Source organism: Heteronotia binoei, chromosome 4 (assembly GCF_032191835.1).
Source record: "Heteronotia binoei isolate CCM8104 ecotype False Entrance Well chromosome 4, APGP_CSIRO_Hbin_v1, whole genome shotgun sequence".
NCBI lineage: Eukaryota > Metazoa > Chordata > Lepidosauria > Squamata > Gekkonidae > Heteronotia > Heteronotia binoei.
Window position 1 is genome coordinate 41204592 of NC_083226.1, and position 21595 is coordinate 41226186.

Genomic DNA, 21595 nt, shown 5'->3' on the forward strand with positions numbered 1-21595 from the left:
GTGCAGCAAACACCAAAATGAGGATCACTTTTAATATGATTTCCAGTCTTCTTTCTAGTAGCAAATGAAATGCTATGAAGGTTTTTTTGTCACAAGAGCTCTAAAAAAGAACAGAAAGCTAAAAGAGTAAGAAAAATCTACCTGGGTAAAATCTGGGTCCTGTGATGAATTACTAAAATCTCTAAACATTCCCACAGCCTGAAGATATTCCCTTATATGCTTAATCTTTTCTTCTTCACGGCCTAAAGCAAACAAAAAGCACCACTCAGTAAAATTACATTTAGAAGACAGAAATAAACCACTCAAATTAATATGTAGGCTACTCAATTCAAACATTTTTGACTAAGTGAAAAGAACTGTCCTGGATTAACTTCTTTCTTTCTGCAGGTATTTAACCTGGACAGGGCCAGAAGAGTGAGCCCTTCGGCATGAACTAAAAGGCAGGCGTCAAAGGGCTCTTGGCCTGTGGCTTTTGGCCTGGGTCTTGTGATCAACCCAGATTAGGGTTGCCAGATGCAGGCTGGGAAACTCCTGGAGATTTGGGGATGGAGCCTGGGGAAAAGAAGAACCTCAGCAGGGTGCAATGGCATAATCTTCCAAAGCATCCATTTTCTCAAGGGGGAACTGATCTCTGTAGTCTGGAGATGAGCTCTAAACCTGGGGGATCCTAGAAGAGGAATTTCTCCACTCTTACAGTGAAAAAAATGTCTCTTCTTAGAGGTTGGAAGGCCATCATCAAATATAAAAGAAAAAATTGTTCTTCCTCCCAGGGCTTTTTATCTGCAGGAACGCACAGGAAAGCAGTTCCAGCTGGCTTGACATCAGAGGGTATGGCATAACATGCAAATGAGTTCCTGCTGGGCTTTTTCTGCAAAAAAAGCCCTGCCTCCTCCCAATAACTACTGATATACTTATGCAGATCTATGCAACTGGTTAACTAACCAGTTGATTAAAAGAACTCACAACTGCAATATTTTGGTTATCTGCCAACACACAAAGGGAGAAACATATTGTTAAAGATACTACTTGCCTGCATTGAAGTTAAATTAATCAGCTACACATAAGCCCATATCCCTTGTTTCCAGGAATCCAGATTCACTGTATTTACATGTTGCCATTTTTCCAAAATGGAACTCAACAATTGGGTTTTTCAGGACATCCTCCAACCAACCAGTGAGTCCAGACCTCGACTTCAACATGACTGTGACCTTCATACTTACCAGTCTGAACCAGGTACTGGATGCTAACTTTATCAACAGGGAAGAAGGCTGCAGTTGCTCCATACTCTGGGCACATGTTGGCAATGGTGGCTCGATCAGCAATGGACAGGTGAGTAACCCCAGGCCCAAAGAACTCGACAAATTTACCCACAACCCCAACCTGACGAAGATGCTGCAACAGATTATACATTTAAGAAACACATTCAGCATCATACGACATAATCTTATCCGACACAACAGAAGTGGCCAAAATTAAAAGCATTTCCAGTGGTTCATGTGATCATCCAACTATGACAGTAAAAAATTACGGTTAATTATGGTTTCCTGTAATCTGTGAACTCAGACACACTGGCTTAATCCTTTCTTATTCTGCAGCACCATCCTTGTTTATGGCTGGGCTACAGAGATGTCTGGCCAGAGTGAAGACAATGGAATAGATCCAGACTAAAATGGCAATTGTCTCTAAATCCCCTTTCCTGCTGAACACTCCCTTCATGTCATCCCTCAGGATCTCCTGTCCTCCAGGAGCAGCACTTCGTAGAGATCAGCGGACAGCGGTGGGAGGGGGAGGGGGAGAAGGAAAGTTCCATTCTGACTTCGGAAAATTTTGCCTAGATCTAACCTAATTAAGCCAGCATTTATTGTCACTCAAATCCAGATTTTCATCTGCAAGATAAATCCTGCTTTCACAGACTAACCATCACTTAAGTAAGCCATGATTTTAAGTTACAAATTAATTTGGCCAAACCATCCCCACAGCACACACACAGTCAAGGATTGATTTGAATTTTTAAAAGCCACAAGACATTTGTCCTGATACTAATGTTGCTGTTGCTACTCACAAAAAAACAATACATTCAAATGTCCCCTGAAATGGGATGCACTCATGTTGAACATTTCTAAATATCACGAATAATGACCTCAAGCACAAATATAAATCTGAAACATAAAGTTTTGCAGCCCTTCTGTTTTTCCCCCCGAATAAAATAAGAACACCACATAGTGGCTTTTGCTTAAACAGGATATTCAAAAATTTAAAGTCATTTTGAAAGGACTTCTTGTGTTTCCAGCCTGCTCTGGCATGCTATGTAACCTGAAGATATATTTCTCAACAGTCTTCTTTTAAAAAAAAAATCATTCTAGTGTCTAGTCACATGTTTTGTCCTGAAGAGATTTTTTTTTTTGCGTACATTGCAGAGACTCAGAACAGTAAGGCTTGCCTAAGGCAGCCTAATGAGTTTGTGAATGATGAAAAATTTGAACACAGGACTTCCTAGCTCACTGCTCATGCATTTAGCCACCTGGTGGTAATTATATCTGAAGGCCCTGAAGACCCATCTACCATAAGCAAACCTCTGGACAGAATACCACATTCTAGAAAATGGGCAACAGTGGCATGAGTGGTGGCCAAGGTGTCACATGATGTTATTACCTTGGTAACGGTGAGCACAATGTCTGTAGATGTGACAAGTGGTTGAGGATTCCCTGTCAATTTGTAGCCAATCACTTCAGGAAGCACCATGCTGATTGGTTGGCCCAGCATCACTGCTTCTGCTTCAATGCCACCAACACCTAAACAGCAAAAAGGTTCATGTGACTCTCGCCTTCCCATGCAAGCAGATAAGATCAACATAAAAGCCTAATGAGGCTAAGTAAACAGCAGTGCTACAAGTGATAACAGCAAAGCAGATCAATGATGGCACTGTGCATATCCTTGGCACAATGGTTTCCAGAAATGCTTGCCTACAGCTGGGGATTCTGTGCATTTATGACACTTCTTGAATTGCATTAAGCACTGCTGTAAAGGAGTAGGCTGTTTAAGTCAAAGGTCAGCCTTGGATTTGTTGCATTTCCTCTTCTCGTCTGCAACTGAAACCAAAGGCTGAATTCATCCGAAGCACATCTGCTCTCCAGGACAAACCCTTCAAAGATGTAGCATCTGGCACTGCATACCTGTTCCTGCTGACCAGGCAACCATATTATATACTTGTAGGGAAAGCAAATCTCACCTGACGCTGGAAGAGACTCGAATGCGTGGTTTGTGGGATCTGCTGAGTCTGGGTTCTCTTTAAATGCTAGATTAGGCAGGTATTAGGTGAGATTTTAATTGGGTTTTAATCTCCAAGAGGTTTAATCTATTTGGTGGGTTGCCATTTTGTGCTCATTACACCTTTGTTGTTCAAGCTTGGCTTGAAATATGTTCCAGCATGCCTGCAGTTTCTGGGATGGGTCAGGATTTTTTTTTTTTTAAAAAAAGACTATTAACACAATCCTAAAGTAAGTTACATCCTTCTATGTCCATGAATGTCCTGGGAGGGTGTACCTCTGTTTATGATTGCACTGTAAGGGAATAAATGTTGCAAGTTAATAGGCACCTATCCCAAAGTAACAGTTTCTTGTGTAACTTTGCAGGTGAGTATATTTACTCCTCTCACTTTTCTCCCCAATAGGGACTCCAAGCGGCTTGCGTCGTTCTCCTCATTTTACCCTCACAACAGTCCTATGGGGCAGGGGATGCTGAGAGTGTGTGGTTGGATCAAGGTCACCCAGCAAATGTCCATGGTATTGGCAGAGTGAGCATCTGATCCAGGATTTCCCAGATCCTAGGTTTGAATTAACCACTAGACCAGAGGTGCTGAACATTTCTTATGAGGGCCAGATCTGACATAAATGTCACTTTGTCAGATCAGGCCATGTGTGTCATAACGTAAATGTCATTTTGTCGGACCAGGCCATAAAATGTAATGCCAGGTGCTGGAACTATAAACTGCATAAAGGATAGCCGCTGGTAAGATCCAAGTTGGTGTATCCTTGCAGCAAGGCCCTGTGGGCTGAGAGAGGGGTGCAAAAGCAAACCCGCATAGGTCGACTGGGGAGTCAGTGGTGCAGCCCTGTGCAAATGCTCCCATGCTGCTCAACTAATGCAGCCGCTTGACTGCAGCAGATGAAACTGTTCCATCATGCTGAAGCCACAACTGGAGTTGCTTCCCCATTCCTCCCAGCAGTCTCCTGTTCTCTCTCTTGAACCAGTTGTTCATGGGTCACATAAGAGCCCTAGATGGGCTAGTTCTGTTTCCTGGGTCTTATTTTTGACACCCCTGCACAAGCCCAAGGGATTGATGGATAAATATATGGAGCAGAGGTCCATCAGTGGCAATTAGCCACATTGTATTGATGAAACTCTCTATCTGGGGCATCGATGCTCTGTATTCTTGGTGCTTGTGGGGGGGGGGGGCAACAGTGGAAGGGCTCCTAGCATCCTGGCCCCACTGATTGACCTCTTGATGGCACCTGGTTTTCTGGTCACTGTGTGACACAGAGTGTTGGACTGGATGGGCCACTGGCCTGATCCAACGTGGCTTCTCTTATGTTCTTATGTTCACCCTGTGCCAGGGTCTTGTAAGGCTCCAGAGCAAGTGTCCTCTTTCCCACCTCACCTTAAGTGGATATGCTGTCAGCACTAAACACCAAAAGAGAAATCAGGGAGCTCATACAGGCAGCCATTTCACAACTCCTTTGCTCACACATTTCACTCACTGGACATTTAGCAAAATCATCCTTAGCATCTGGCAAGACGATCCAGATGAAGCTACTAAAGGTAAAGATGGTTCACTGGAAGTAGTCTAGTTACCTGTATGAGCTCAGGTTCCCCGACAAACTGAAGTTCTTTATCTGGGTCTAATCCTACTTAACTTTTCCAATGACACAGTGAAACTAGGAAGAGTGAGACTTGCTCTGAGGAGGCAATCCTTTTGCCCACTCCTCATTTCTTAACTGCCTTCAAGAGAATGTCCACATGACAGCTGCCCCAGCTCTGGTTCAAAGATTACCATTCCCAATGCGAGTACTGCCAAAGAGCTCTTTTCCATTCCATTCTGTGCGTAAATAAAAGATCTAAAAGCTCCTAATCACACAAATTACTACTGACATGGGATGCTGCACACATTGGGCAGTTGAATTCAAATCAAGACTTAGATGGCAAGTCTTGAAAACACTAATATACCGAATTAGTTTACTGTCCCATATAGCCCTCTATAAGCCAATTGGCAGCAGCCTTCCCCTTCAAGACAGGGGGTACTTACCCCAGCCAAGCACTCCCAAGCCATTGATCATGGTGGTATGGGAATCAGTGCCCACCACACTGTCTGGATAGTAATATCCCTTCTGATCAAAGATCACTCTGGCCAAATACTCTAAATTCACTTGATGGACAATCCCAGAGCCTGGGGGAATAATCCTCATGTTCTGGAAGGCTTGGGAGCCCCACTGAAACACAAAAGGGAAAAGGAAGGCATATGAAAATGCAGGCAACTAGTCAGTACTGTCCTTGTTCATTTGTCAAAATTGAGGCCTGTCAGGTATTAACGGGGTATGAAAAATCACACAAACACATGAAATCACCTTCTACTGAGCTAGACTACTGGCTATCAAAGTCATTATTGTCTGCTGGCAGTTGGTTTCACACCTCTAGCTGCCTGAGCACTTGTTTTTGAACTGGAGACTGAACCTGGGGGAATTTCAGAGTTCAAAGCACATGCTCTTCCACTGAGCTGTAGCCCTGTGTCAAGAAGCTAAGGTTCTGTCCTGGGTCTGCCCTCAAGATTATGCCTGCTCAAGACCCTTCCCAAAGGCCAGTGTGTTTGGAACCAAATTCTGACAAGCCCTTGAGGCATCTTAAGTCATTCCAGCTTTGTATGCAAAAAGCCGAGTGTGCCTTCCTATACCTTTAAGAACTCAAATCTTTCTTTGTTCCTTTCAAACTCCAGATCTTGATTCTTCTGTAAACTGTCTGGCCTGCAAAAAAAAAAGACAACAACAAAACAAGTACGGATATCAGAGTGATAACAACTTCAGCAGCATCTAGCACAAAAACCAACGTGTGTGGGCAAAAAAAGAAAAGAAACAAAGCCCAGTTTGTATTTTAGCTCAGCTGTTTCATGCACTTTAATTACCTTGCATCTGTGGGCTAGAAACAAGCTACAGAGAGAGCTTAAGTAGCTTTCGCTGTAATTCCTACTGTCTGGCTCAAGGGCTAATTCCACACTGAATGCAGGTATATTGGCAGAGTTTAGGCTCAACGTCAAAGGAATGGAAAGTTTTCTAAGCCATCAATTATAACCAATAAGCATTCTGCAGGGGGTGGGGTAGGGGGGAATTAATGATTCTGCTGATCTGTCAAAATCCGCTAAGTGCTTTGAATAACATGCCACACACTTCTTTTACATCAGAAGCACTGATGTTATCTTTCACCACTGGCATGAAGCAACAAGCAGTAGCCCTCTGATTGCCATTATAACCCAGGCTGTGTCTCTGTTCTACAGCATCTGCGTTGCACACAGAAAGTCCCAGGTTCAGTCCCCAGCATCTCCAGCAAAAAGGGTTGTGTGGAAGGTGAGGTGAAACACCTTTTATCCAAGAGCCTAGTGAGTATGTGGTCAGAGCAGGCTATACTGGGAGACCAAAGGTCGACAGCAACACAAAAGAAGGGGCGAAAATCCAACCCAAAATGGAATTGGACACCTAAAAGATTGCGGGTACAAGCATATAAAAAAGGGATTAAACGAAATATATCTTTAATGTTACAGTGTACTTGAATAGTCCATTAAAAACAAAACAGGTGCTTAGGCTATCCAGGTCAACACTGTGCAGTATGCATTACAAACAAATCAGTGCACTACCAGTGGTGCTGATTGTAAGCAATAAGCCAGTGAAACTGGATCAGATGCATTTCAGCCATAAAGGTCTTCTTCAGTGGTCACAATTTAATACTCTCCATATGCTATATGAAGTAATCTGTGTTGCAATAAAGCTTTTAAGGTCATGTGGGTGTGTTCCAAAATAATTCCCGAGCCACAAAATTACTTTGTGGGACTCTCACACTTAGTTACTGATCGTTATAGCCACACCCAATGGAATGTGAGATGATATACTAATGTTTATCATTAGTTTATTTAAACTTTGTTTACTCAGTTTTAAGTGCCGCAGGGTACAACAGCTCCTTCACCCGCAGTGTGCATATGTGTACTGCAAAGGTAAATTAAGAAACGGTATAAGACAGCTTCATGACGTAAATGAAATAAATTGTTGGCAAATTTATTTCCAGACAGTAATCCCTGACAAACAATTGTCAGCAGAAAAGAGTAAGAGTCCAATAGTAGTAGACTCTCAAAAACATATCCCCTGAATCTTGTTGGTCTCTAGGACGCTACTGGACTCAAATATAACTGCTTTATTGCAGACCAACATGGCTACCCTCTGACATGATCTGAACTCTAGTGAACCAGTAAAGACAAAAGTTTTTGTTAAAGTAATTCTCAATATCGGTGTGTGAAGCTTCTGCACTTTTGCAGGTGGGGAGGTAGGCTATTGACAGCTGGATTATAGAAGATGTCACAAATGGCTCCCCTTTCCATCTCTTAGTTCACTGTTTACATATCCCAGCTTCACTAATCTTCTGCATCTTTAGGTAAAGCCCTAGATCATGGGCAAACCAAAATAATTTAATGCAAGAGGGGCTGTGGCTCAGTGGAAGTGCTTCTGCTTTGCATGCAGAAGCCTCAGGTTCAATCCCCATTTGATGTGAAAGACCTCTGCCTGAGATCCTGAAGAGTTGCTGCCAGTCTGAGTTGACAGTACTGACCTTGATGGACCAATGCTCTGATTCAGTGTAAGGCAGCTTCTTGTATGTTCATGTAAGAGTCCAAAGAATATGATTCTATTATGCTTGCGGCAGGAACTACGACTTACCTCCTGTTAAAGTCAACCTGGATGGAATGGTCAATGACTAAATCAGCAGGACAGATAGGGTTGATTTTTTCTGGATCTCCTCCTAGGACCTTCACAGCATCACGCATAGCAGCAAAATCAACCACCGCAGGGACGCCCCTGTAATGGAAAAGTTCAACAAAGGGAGGGGGCATAAGACAGCAGCCAAACAGATTTGCAGTACAGATCTTACCAGAGCTTTTTTTGTAGCAGAAACTATTTTGCATATTAGGCCACACCCCCTGATGTAGCAAATCCTCCTGGAGCTCACAGTAGGCCCTGTACTAAGAGCCCTGTAAGCTCTTAGAGGATTGGCTACATCAAGGGGGTGTGGCCTAATATGCAAATGAGTTCCTGCTACAAAAAAGCCCTGGATCTTACATCAAAACACTTAATAGTATTGGTTACAATAGGCCAAAAATATGCAGATATTTGGGATGCTGGAGGGACATCATTGTGAGGTTCCATTCTATAAAGCCAAAGGCAGGACAGGTAAAAAAAAAAAAGACAGTCTGTGATGATGCAGTGTACATAGCTTGTATGTACATAAGTTCCACCAAAGAAAAATGAGCACACACAGGCTGGAAGGTGGGATCAGCAGGCACAATCATGGTACTTCCTCCACACATTTATTATGCCTCATTTATAGCATTCTTATGATACAGCCACAGGTTTCTCTTACTCTCTTATTGCTCTTTTAAAGGACAGGTTAATCTTTGATTTCTCCGTGTAGAAAAATCAATGTACCCTTTTGTAACTTCACCCCTGGCAGTTGCTTTATGTTATGTATCACAGGGTGGATAAGAAGGTCTGCAAAGATATTGCCAACCTCTGAGCATCCACAGACTGAAATTCTGACATTCTTCTGAACTTTCCTTTCTTCCTGCTCCTCTTGCTTTCAACATTCTCTTTGATCAAAACAGACCTGATCAGACATTGACTCCAAATTTGTAAAACAAGGAAAAGAATAAACAGATTTCTGGGAGAAAGTGGATAAGAGGGAATTAAGAGAATTGCTCAACATAAAGCTGTTAGTTTTGCACTGTGTTCAAGGAATGTTTTCTCAGTAATTTAGATTTAACACATGTACCATTGATAAAATAGACTCTTTTTAGCATTTCGTTTAATTAAAAGGAACTGAAACAGACAATGGAAACAAGGTCTGTGATTTTTTTTTAACCTTCATTAATAAATAGGGTTGCTAAATCCAGCCTGAGAAATTCCTGAAGTTGTGGTGAGCAGTGCCTGTGGAAGGGGGATTTGGAGACGGACTCATGTGGAATCTATGATGTGCTATGCATTCTGCCCTCTGAAGCTGCCTGGGGAGGACAAGGACTGCAACCGGGTACAGTGCCATAGGGTCCACTCTCCAAAGTGTCCATTTTCTCCAGGGGAACTGATCTTTGTAATCTGGAGAGAAGCTGTAGTTCTGGGGCATCCCTAGGTTCCACCTGGAGGCTGGCATCTGTACCCACCTGAACGTCAGTAATCCCATTACTGCATCAGCCAAACAGAGCTGCACTTGAATGGTCTGTGAGGAATGCTAGAGTTAAGGAACTACTATATTTTTAAAATCTATTTTGGATTGTGCATGTTACTGTAAAAAGGAATGAAAAATAAATGTCTGAGGTGGACTGCCTTTCTAAAAAAAAATGGGGTTCATCTTTGTTTACTCAGTTTTAAGTTCTTTCGCATGTTACTCAAAGTCCCCCTATTGTGGCCCTGATAATATGCATATGTATTTATTCATGATTTTATGTTCTGCCTTTCTGCTTAAAACAACAACAACACACCTTAGGCAACTAAAAAAAAATCACACCAAAGGTAGATCAAATTATATATAACCCCTGCCAATTACAGCAATAAAAACAATCAATTGAGGAAGGTAATGCACTTATAAAGAAAGCAGCTGCATTCGGTACACACATTATTAGAACGGATGAACAGGATGAACAACCTGTTGCCTAAGAGATCATTACATCAGGTCTGAATCGACAAGGAGGTGGCTATGGCTCACTGCCAGAGCATCTACTTGGCATGCAGAAGGTCCCAGGTTCAACTACCAGTATCTCCAGTGGAGCTGCCAACTCTAGGTTAAGAAATAGCTGGAGATTCTTTTTCTTGGGGGGGGGGGGGGGAATGACCTCAGCAGAGTACAATGTTGCAGAATCCGACTTCCATTGTAGCCATTTTCTCCAGGGGAACTTATCTTGGTCATCTGGAAAGTAACTGTAATAGTGGGAGATCTCCAGGTGTAACCTGCAGACCGGCAACCCTAATTTAAAAGACTGGATAGTGGGTGATGTGAAAGACCTCCACCTAAGACTCTGGAGAGCTACTGCTAGTCTGAGTAGACAATACTGATATAAATGAACCAAGGGACTGATTAAGTATAATAAGGAGACTTCACAATTCCCAAATATTTGATTAAAATATAGATTAAAATACAAATACATCATTGGATGGCTCTAATAGGAACTCATTTTCTAGTTTTCCAGATCAGGTCACCTTTGATATCCAAGTTTTTAAAAGTAATTTGAAGCAAGAACTGCACTGGATTCTACATACATAGAATCCAGATTATGAAATCTGCATAGGACAGCCTTGGTGGTGGAATGTGACCTCAAGTCCCAGTCAATGAATATATAGGGTTTTTCAAGGCCAGAGATGAACACAGGTGGTTTGCTATTGCCTGTCTCTGCATAGCAACTCTGGGCTTCCGTGGTGGTCTCCCATCCAAGTTCTAACCAGGGCTGACGCTTAACTGCTGTGATCTGATGAGATCAGGTTAGGCTGCACCATTCTAGATCAGGGCAAGAAAGCCTTACAGGCTTTGAATTAAAAAGTGCATGATTTTTAATTTGAATACTAGTTGAACTGACTTGCTGGTTAAGGAAAAGATGTACTCTTGGTCAAATTCAGGAGAAGAATAAAGTAACTTATATAACTTTAAGATATCCTAATGGTTAACAAAAGACAATTTCATTATTAGTGTTGCCAGCTCTGGGTTGGGAAATACCTCGAGATTTTGGGGGTTGGAACATGGAGAAGGTGGGATTTGGGAAAGGGAGGAATCTCAGCAAGGTACAATGCCATAGAGTCCAAAGCAGACACTTGCACCAGGGGAACTGATCTTGGTTGTCTGGAGATCAACTGTAATAGCGGGAGGACTCCGGGTGCCACCTGAAGGTTGGCAATAGATAATGGTTGGATCCAGGCATCTGGATCTGTTAGTGGAGCAACATATCTCCCCCCGTTCCCCCATGCTCATCCTGAAATGCTGCTCCCACAGGACCTTCAAGAATGGTACTAGGGCAAATTGGGGTAGGTGGAGATAGGAACATCCTGTTCCCCTTCCATAGGTAGAAAATTTAGTCTGGATCCATCCCAATTATTCCAATAGGTGTTCTTTCCGGAGTCTGGAAATAGCCAAGCAAAACTTTTGTAGGGGAAGAGATGTGTGGCTATAAAGTATCTTTGCTAGGATTGACTAAAGCAACCCACACCCATCTTGAATAGTTTCAGAAAGATTTACTTAGAGAAATTAAGCTATTGGTTTCCTTAAGACCACACAACAAGATAAAGCCAGACTTGGAAAAGAAAGCCCAGATCCAAGCAGTCTCTGTCCTGTTTTCTAATACTACAATAGCTGTTTGTATTTCAAGAAATAACACATGTAAATTCCTTGGAAAATAAACATGTTTCACCACCTTTGTTTTGTCCTAAATTGCAAGGATCAAATTTTCAATGCACAGCATTTTTAAATTGCTGCTTAGCTTAGATAAAAGAAAATAACATTTAAAGGTCTGTGTCTGTACATCACTATATTTCCTTGCCTGAACTACAATATACCAGGCTACAATGGAAGTCGGATTCTGCAAATGAACATTACACGAAGAGTACTTGGGGGGAAATGAATATACTTAATTTGAATGGAATTGACATATAAGACATATTGACATATAAGAAAAGGCCTGCATGGTTAACAAACAAAGTAATGGAAGCTGTAAAAGGTAAGAAGGACTCCTTTAAGTGGTGGAAAGCTAGTCCAAGTGAGATTAATAAAAGGGAACACAGGCTGTGGCAAATCAAATTCAAGACTGTGATCAGGCAGGCAAAAAGGGACTATGAGGAGCATATTGCAAAAAACATAAAGAACAACAATAAAAATTTCTTCAAGTATATTAGAAGCAGGAAACCAGCCAGGGAGGCAGTGGGGCCCTTGGATGACCAAGGGGTAAAAGGACTACTGAAGGAGGATAGGAAAATGGCTGAGAAGCTGAATGCATTTTTTGCCTCCGTCTTCACTGTGGAAGATGAGAAGTGTTTGCCTGCTCCAGAACCACTTATTTTGGAAGGAGTGTTGAAAGACCTGAGTCAGATTGAGGTGACTAGAGAGGAGGTCCTGCAATTGATAGACAAATTAAAAACAAATTAAAAACTAATAAGTCACCAGGTCTGGATGACATACATCCAAGAGTTCTGAAAGAACTCAAAGTTGAACTTGTAGATCTTCTGACAAAAATATGTAATCTTTCATTGAAATCTGCCTCTGTTCCTAAGGACTGAAAGGTAGCAAATGTCACCCCATCTTTAAAAAGGGTTCCAGAGGAGATCCGGGAAATTACAGGCCAGTCAGTCTGACTTCAATACTGGGAAGGTTGGTAGAAAGCATTATCAAGGACAGAATGAGTAGGCACATTGATGAACACAAGTTATTGAGGAAGACTCAGCATGGGTTCTGTAAGGGCGTCAGCGTGGCAGATGAGGTTCAATGTGGCCAAATGCAAAGTAATGCACATTGGAGCCAAAAATCGCAGTTACAAATACAAGTAGATGGGGTGTGAACTGGCAGAGACTGACCAAGAGAGAGATCTTGAGGTCATGGTAGATAACTCACTGAAAATGTCAAGACAGTGTGCGATTGCAATAAAAAAGGTCAATGCCATGCTGGGAATTATTAGGAAGGGAATTGAAAACAAATCAGCCGGTATCATAATGCCCCTGTATAAATCGATGGTGCGGTCTCATTTGGAATACTGTGTACAATTCTGGTCACCGCACCTTAAAAAGGATATTATAGCATTGGAAAAAGTCCAGAAAAGGGCAACGATTAAAGGGTTGGAACACTTTCCCTATGAAGAAAGGTTAAAACGCTTGGGGCTCTTTAGCTTGGAGAAACGTCGACTGTGGGGTGACATGATAAAGTTTTACAAGATTATGCATGGGATGGAGAAAGTAGAGAAAGAAGTCCTTTTCTCCCTTTCTCACAATACAAGAACTCTTGGGCATTCGATGAAATTGCTGAGCAGTCGGCTTAAAACAGATAAAAGGAAGTGCTTCTTCACCCAAAGGGTGATTAACACGTGGAATTCACTGCCACAGGAGGTGGTGGCGGCTACAAGCATAGCCAGCTTCAAGAGGGGGTTAGATAAAAATATGGAGCAGACATCCATCAGTGGCTATTAGCCACAGTGTGTGTGTGTGTATATATATATTTGGCCACTGTGTGACACAGAGTGTTGGACTGGATGGGCCATTGGCCTGATCCAACATGGCTTCTCTTATGTTCTTATGTGGGAAATTATAGGTTTCTGGTTGATGCAGAAACTGGGCCCTGAATTAATTTGAGTCTGGCACTCTGATCTGTCAGCAATTCAGGCTGGCTGCAGTGAACTCTTCATCCTTTTCTACTCAGAACAGCAACAAACGGCTTAACCAATTGGCTGTTTTGGTAACATTACTTCAGTTGAACAGGACAATTTTCAGAACTCATCAAGCCTGCAATTATGGTATTCTTTCTCAGTCAGCCACTTACATATTTTCACTGATGGAAACTGATTTGTTTCATGACTGAAAATACAACTCTGAAGGCTAAGCAAAGGGAAACTTTGAATGCCCTTATCTACAAAGAATGTAAGGTAGGTTGCAATAATTATAGAGGACTCCAGTATGACAAAAGCAACTCAAATTTCTTGAATATGCCAGGAACAACATACAGAAGCTCACATAAGATTGTCAGTTTTATGACAATCATCCAGTGGTTCATTCCTGGAGAGTGTGTGCTTTGAGTTGTAACTTCCCTCCAAAAGCCAGCCTGAAGAACCAGGGGCACCTCAGAGCTTCAAATGGAAAGATGAGCAAGAGGTGTGCTAAAATGGCTCCTGGAGTTACCGTAGTTAGTATCTCTGGGCCTAAGCTGTATGAAATTTAAAACAAGCACTTTGGTTTCCTTCATAAAAGGATGGGTCAATTCTTGTGGGGGGGAGGCACCTTTAAACTCTACTGCAGCACCCCTTAGTATGAACACCCAGCCAGGGAGCTTCAGTATTTTTCACTAGTTACAATGATCGTGAGAACAGCAAAACAGTATTACTATATTACTAAACAGCAAAACAGTATTATTACTATATACCAGGGGTGGTCAAACTTGCTTAATGTAAAAGCTGCATAGAATAAATGTCAGATGTTTGAGAGTCGCAAGACATGAACGTCAGATGTTTGAAAGGTGCAAGGAAGGAAGGCAAATAGATAGGGGAAGGAGTGAAAGGTAGAAAGAAAGCAACTTTAACCTTAAATGCATTCTCCAAGCCACCAACTGGCTTGGCTTGGAGAAGTAATTTAAAGAGAGAAATGACTTCTCCAAGTCAGCCAACAGGTGGGGGCTTTGAGAGCTACACAATATGTGTGAAAGAGCCATATGTGGTTCCTGACCTACAGTTTGCCTACCACTGCTATATACTAACTAATGTCCATTCTAATGTTCTAACTTATGTGCATTACAAATACAAGAAACGCTAACCAGCCAAAGCGTTGATTTAAGAGTTACTTGTAGAAAAGGGTTTCAGCTCTGAAATACCACTGAACGTACTGCCATCAAAAATGTTCTGTGCCATCTTCAGGGTCTGAAGGTCAAAGAACAGCAAACTCTGGATTCAAATGACGTACAATGAGTTACTTTTTCACCTGAAGGTCTGTTTATCTAACCCAAAAGCGTTGGTTGCAAACTCTGTTTTAGAAGTAACAGGCTCCATGCAAATCGACCACTTTCTTAGCTTTAGATTTGCATTTTGTCAAATATTATTTGCTGTTACCACAAACCTCCAGTGTCATAAAGCTAACTCTTCTATTGACTTCAATAGAACAATTGACTTGAATGGAACTTCAATGCTTACAGGACTCCGTAATTCCCTCTCCCTCAAGTATTCTCAGGCAAAACACTCGTGGGGGGGGGGGGATGTTGTCCAGGATCTGAAATTGGCTTATTTCAAGGCCATTAGCAAGAAGAATTCAAAACACAAAAAATCTCAGGATAATTTTGTTTTCTGATAAAAAACACTTTAGTTTTTTATTCTTTCCTCAAGGGTTTTTTTTTTAAAGTCTGCTAATTTGGCCAAGATGGAATTTGTACCTAAAAAAGGTCTCTCACAACTGGGCTTTGCATTTTTTGAAAGTCTATCAATAAGGGCAGTGCTGCACATTAAAAAAAAAACATGGATCCAGTACCAAAAGTGGCATCTCTGTCAAATTCTTTCTGCTAAGATTTATCCTAATGTCAGGATCTCCTCATGCTTCACATTTCCCTGCCACCAGCATTTTATGATGGGCAGAGGGGACAAGGCAACAAGCAGTGTGATGACATCAGAATATGGAATAACTTTTACTACACATTAGAGAGAGATGAAGCAGTGGGGAGAAGAACATGTCACAGAGATACCATTTTTGTTTTGTGAAATGCCTTTAAGATGCAACCCTCGAGACTTTTAGACACAATTTTCAAAAGTGTATTCATGTGCTTTGTGTTTTTACAAATGGTGTTTACTTAATGGGTTAGACTTTGAATTCGACAAGCTATAGGTTAGAGAAAACCATGGAATGGTTTCTTTTGGTGCACATTAATGGATATTGCTCTGATCTGTGAAGATATGATATGATTTTGCAGGCAAGAATAAACAAAAAAGACAAGCATTTAAGGTGCATATTTTTTTAAAAAAAGAAAAACATGGAATTAATATGTGAGGGACACAAGGAAAGTTCATAATCAGCAAGCTGCCAACACACTGTTGTAAAACAAAACATCATCAAACTCTTAATTGCATCTTAATTTAATTTATTACTTCACAGATTGAAAGCAGCAGTCTACCATTTTTAGGGCTGTTTAATCCAACTACAATCTAACTCTGGCATGGAAACACATTTATAAAGACACCCGTCTCTACCCAATTCTGTCCTTCTCTTTAAAAAAAACCCAACAAAACCAAACAACCTCACCCCCAAACAAACACACACAGACACACAAACAACAATACAGTGCTGCTGCTTATTGTATGATCCACTTTAGCCTGGTCTGAATCATTTTTGAAACCACAGCACACTAGTTGAAAGCACAGATTTAAAACCACACTAAAAGGTACTGGTTTCCATAGGACCTTCCCTTGAATGATTGCTCTTACTGTCCAGCGACACCACTCCCTCACAGTACATAATTTCCAATGAAAAATGCCCAGCCAGTCAGCTTTAGCAATGGTAAAGAGCTTAACCTCTTAACGGTAAGAGGTTAAGCCACAGTTCCTGGTGCAGTCAATACTCCCAGGCTCATAGGAGGGCATCACAACTGGCCAATGATACTCAGTTGGGATGTTATGCTGATACTCATCTGAGCACCATGTTAGCAGCCACATAATCCCCTTTGGTGTGTGCTGCGGGAACATTAACAGGATGGTCGTTTTCGCACTCACCTTAATCAGCAGCGACGACCCTCTTCACCGCGCAGGATCTGCGCGGATTTCGCACTAATTGCCGCGGAGCACCCAGAAGAGCCGGAAAGTTCCGGCGCTTTTGCGGCGCAAACGGAAACCGCCAAAAACCAGTTTCCGTTTGCACCACAAAAGCGCCGGGACTTTCCGGCTCTTCTGGGTGCTCCACAGCAATTAGTGCAAAATCCGCGCAGATCCTGTGCGGTGAAGAGGGTCGTCACTGCTGATTGAGGTGAGTGCGAAAACGACTGATGTAAATAGTCACGAGCGATCTTTTGCGGACAAGAATTATGCTGTTCATCCTTGTTTGTCAAAGTCTCCCTAAACATAAAACAACAAGTCACTTTACATTCTCTTCTCAGAAATTCATTTGCATATTAGGCTACACCCCCTGATGTCATTATTGAAAAGGCCCAGCAGGGACTCATTTGCATATCCAGCCACACACCCTGACATCAAGCCAGAAAAAGCTGCATTCCTGTGCACTCCTGCTCAAAAAAAGCTCTGATTGTAACTGATAACGAATGTTTCCTAGATTTAAAACATACATACATGCACGCACACACACTAACACTTACGTAAAGTCTTGCAGGATAACTCGAGCAGGCTTAAATGGCACTTCAATGACTTTGTGCTGCATTGTGTTCCAATTCAGAATGTTTTCAACATCATCCTTTTTCACGAGGAACTCATCACAGTTGCGGATGGCTGCCTCCAGCAAGACTCTGATAGAAAACGGCAAGCGTTCTAAAGAAATGGAATTAAAAGCATAATGAAAATAAAAATATATCCTATTAAGTTGCCACACCAGATCTGGCTTTTCAAACATTTGTGTTAACATATAGAAAGCATGTTTGTTTCTAGCAAGGGCAGGCCAAAACTATATGCATCTGTAAAATATGTACTATGGGGAAAAAGGGGGGTCAGTTCCCCAAGAAGAAGAGCTGTATTTTTGCAGCAATTCAAAATCGAGCATAAAGACTAAATTGAATTATGATGAAAAACATGGCTTCTCATGGGCTGGACCTCACAGAAGTTTTGCATGTATGCAACAGTCCTTGTGCAAATGGGAGTGCTGCAATCAGACTGTTTGTGCTACATCAAAGTGATTGTAACTGTCCTTTCTTTTCTGCATGCGCAAGCCAGAGCACAAGGCATTTCTGGCATAATTAGCAAATTAAATGCAAACTAAATGGAATCATGTAAACCATCTGTTGTGCATGCCATTGGCATGTTGTACATACTGTTGTACAGATACACTGTTTTTTAATTAAAATTATACAGAAGTGCTGTGTGCTACAGCCCTTGCACTATTGCTTGCGTAAGCAGAACAGCATTAAATACATTTTCTTTTCCGTTCATCATCTTTAGATATAGCCGCATCATTTCTTATTATGTCTGAACCACAAACTACATTTTATTCTCTTGTCTATGGTTTGGGATCCTTGCTTGTACCCAAAACAGGTTTTAGAGGCAAGGACAGACATTGGTGCCAATGCAGAAGTCTTCCATTTCTGAGTAACCCGCAAGGTGAGTGCAGAGACACGGCAAAAGCAAATGGAGTCCCAGTATGAATTCCTGTAATGACAAAAATTGTTGTCATGCCTGAAGGTGGTCATAAAACATGAAGGGGAAATCTCTCTCTCTCTCTCTCTCTCATAAAATCACACACAGTAAATAATGCACTTTCCAACTGGACTTTGCCAGTTCACACAGTAAAATCCAGTTGGAAAGTAGACTGAAAATGGATAAAAAGTGCACCACTTACAACACAGTTCCATTATAAATAAAATTTTATCAAGTTAATACCAAAAAAGCATATTTATGCACTGAGTAGCCAACATACCATATCTTGGGTCGCCCAAGTGGTTCAAATTGAAGAATTTCTTCTCAGGATGGCTGGCATCCAGTGGCTCAACAATCCGGGAAAAGGGGTTAGTCATGGCTGAAAAATCTAGACGTCACTGCAAAGACAAGGTGGAGTCAACTCACTATTTTATTTTTTTTTTAAAAGTCATTTTTCATTTGCAACATTCTTTATTTTATCTAATGATTTTTACAAAACAAAAGTTGCTTCAAAGTCAAGCTGTACTCCAACCATCAAGGGCACTGGGGAAAGAGACAAAAGTCAGAGCCTTGAGAGCTAAGAATCATTTTAAAATATGTGAGTAACTCATATAAAAAATGACAACCAGAAATCCAATGGAACTCGGGCTGCGCGCTGCAGAAAAGGAAACTCCTGAAAAGCAGACCACGTGTCCACCCTTAGAACCAAATCCATCACCCATTTTCATGAGCAATTAAATGCAGAGAAAGGGGGGAAGCATTGCCAATTTCACCAACAGCTTTAACCATAAAAGTTGCCACTATTTATGGTACTCAAAGTCCCATTTCACTGCACACAGTTTGCCAAATGCTCATCTAACTTTATGGCTTCCAATGTATCACATTCAGTCAGGCTGGCTGCTATCTGAACATGAATAATATACATACACCTGAACCCTAAAGTTTAAGACACAGAATCCATCAAGCCGGAAGCTGGAAGATCTTTGGTTTGGTCACCCTCCCTCATTTATTGTTGAATTTTCATATGCAGATGTTCTTTTTATGATGTAACCCACCCTGAGCCCGTTCTAAGGGAGGGGCGGGCTAAAAATTGAAATAAATAAATAAATAAAGTGCCTTACATTTTAAACACCAAATCCCCAATATTGTATTGCTGTTTACCTGAATGTGAGACTGTGTAAGGAGGGTGAAGTGCTGCTGAGTCAAAAGCCCGTCAAAGAATGGGGCACTCTCAAAATTTTGCTTCTACACACAAAACGGTTAGCAGGCATACTTCACACTTCAGTCCCAGGAGCTTCCATGCATATGAAATAGTTAAGAAATACTCCATAGTAACTTTTTTTCTTGGCCATCAAATTGCAGCTGGCTTATGGTGACCCTGCATCTCTTGTCTTGTCAGGGTTTTCAGGACAAGGGATGAAGAGCGGTGGTTTGCTATTGCCTTCCTTTGTGAAGCAACCCTGGGTTTCCTTGGGGGTCTCCCATCCAAATACTAACCAGGACTGACCCTGCTTAGCTTCCAAGATCTGACAAACTCAAGCTAGCCTGAGCTATCCAGGTCAGGGCAGCTCATAAATTCAGCTGTGATAAATGTTCCAGGGCCCTTTTTTGACTCACTTATCAAAAGTTCACTGCTCAAAGAGGACACCTTATTTTTCTACAAACCCTGAGAATTTAATAAGTGGGAATTTAGTAAGATTAAGACCACAACCCTGCTCATATGACACATCCAGGTAAGTGAAGGGGAGCAATGCGTGCTCAAATGGGCTCACTACCTGACATCTGTTGTGCATTTGCAGTTTGAAAAAAAAAAACTATTTCCTTCACTAATACCCCACCTTTCTCCCCATTGGTTTACACAGGGCTGTCCAAAGTATAGCTCAAAGGTGGGATCAGGCCCCCGGAGGGCTCCTATCAGGCCCATGAGCAACTCTCTGTCATCTGTTTCTTTTTGTCTCTCTCTTGCTTCCTTTTGCATCATCGCTTGATCTGCCAGGCTTGCTCAATCGCAGAGGAGCTACAAAGCAAAGCCTTTGTTTTCTCCACTGGCTGACCAGCACATAGGGTTGCCAAGTCCAATTCAAGAAATATCTGGGGACTTTGGGGGTGGAGCCAGGAGACTTTGGGGGGTGGAGCCAAGATCAAGGCTGTGACAAGCATAATTGAACTCCAAAGGGAGATCTGGCCAGCACATTTAAAGGGACAGCACACCTTTTCAATGCCTTCCTTCCATAGGAAATAATGAAGGATAGGGGCACCTTCTTTTGGGGCTCATAGAATTGGACCCCCTGGCCCAATATTTTTGAAACGGGGGGTATTTTGGGGAGAGGCACTAGATGCTATACTGAAAATTTGGTGCCTCTACCCCCCAAAACAGCCCCCCCCAGAGCCCCAGATACTCGTGGATCAATTCTCCATGATTTTCTATGGGAATAAATCTCCCTAGGGAATAATAGAGTTCCCAGCAGACATTTCCCTCCCCTCCCCCCGCTTTCTGACGACCCTGAAGCGGGGGGAGGGCCTCCAAACTGGGGATCCCCTGCCCCCACCTGGGGATTGGCAACCCTACCAGCGCACAAAGCAACTTATGTACAAAACTCCCAATGCCCAGTCATTTCATTTTCCCCCCTGGGTCTTAGGCTCAAAGCATTGATCATGAGATTTCTGTAACAAATGTCAATATACCAAAAGTAGGTTTGCAACTTACAGCTACACACCTGAACAGCATACTCACAATTGCTACAGCACACTGTCTCTAGATTTTGATGCAATAATTCAGAGCAAGAGGTGTCAGTTATCAAAAACTGTTAAATATCAAAATATTGCAAGAGTGCTAATCTTTTAAGCATGTTTTATTTTAAGAAAACCCTTTAATTGTGTTTGTTTGTGTCCTTTATAAAGTTTATATCTTTGCTACCTGGCATTACATTTTATGACACACATGGCCCGGCCTGACAAGGTCTCATTTATGTCAGATCCAGCCATCATAACAAATGAGTTCAACACCCCCAGCTTACAACATTCTCCATGTCTCCATTTTATCCTCACAACAACCCCATGAGGAAGGTGAAGCTGAGAGAAAGTGACTGGTGCAAGAACACCCAGCGAGTGTCTGTGGCACAAGCAGGGATTTGAACCTGACATTCTAACCACTTCACTGCACTGGCACCAATTCACATACACAGAGGATTAGGTACATGTAAGAATAAGAATATAAGAGAAGCCATGTTAGATCAGGCCGATGGCCCATCCAGTCCAACACTCTGTGTCACACAGTGGCCCAAAAAA

The 21595-nt window shown here is 42.0% G+C and overlaps 1 protein-coding gene across 2 annotated transcripts in view; it reads right to left on the bottom strand.

The window, feature by feature from the left end:
• ACO1 (aconitase 1) overlaps positions 1-18708 on the bottom strand; it is a 41493-nt gene extending 22785 nt beyond the window's left edge. The window contains exons 1-8 of one of the 2 annotated variants that reach the window (XM_060237176.1): positions 18588-18708; positions 17320-17488; positions 7968-8105; positions 5945-6014; positions 5303-5486; positions 2653-2792; positions 1221-1392; positions 142-242 (exon numbers count right to left, since the gene is read on the bottom strand). In XM_060237176.1, coding sequence (XP_060093159.1) covers positions 142-242; positions 1221-1392; positions 2653-2792; positions 5303-5486; positions 5945-6014; positions 7968-8105; positions 17320-17488; positions 18588-18684 — 1071 coding nt within the window. In that variant the 5' untranslated portion in view covers positions 18685-18708. Of the gene's footprint in view, positions 1-141; positions 243-1220; positions 1393-2652; positions 2793-5302; positions 5487-5944; positions 6015-7967; positions 8106-17319; positions 17489-18587 lie in introns of those variants that run through there. The other variant, XM_060237177.1, reaches the window with a different exon arrangement.
• Between the last annotated feature and the right edge of the window lie 2887 nt (positions 18709-21595).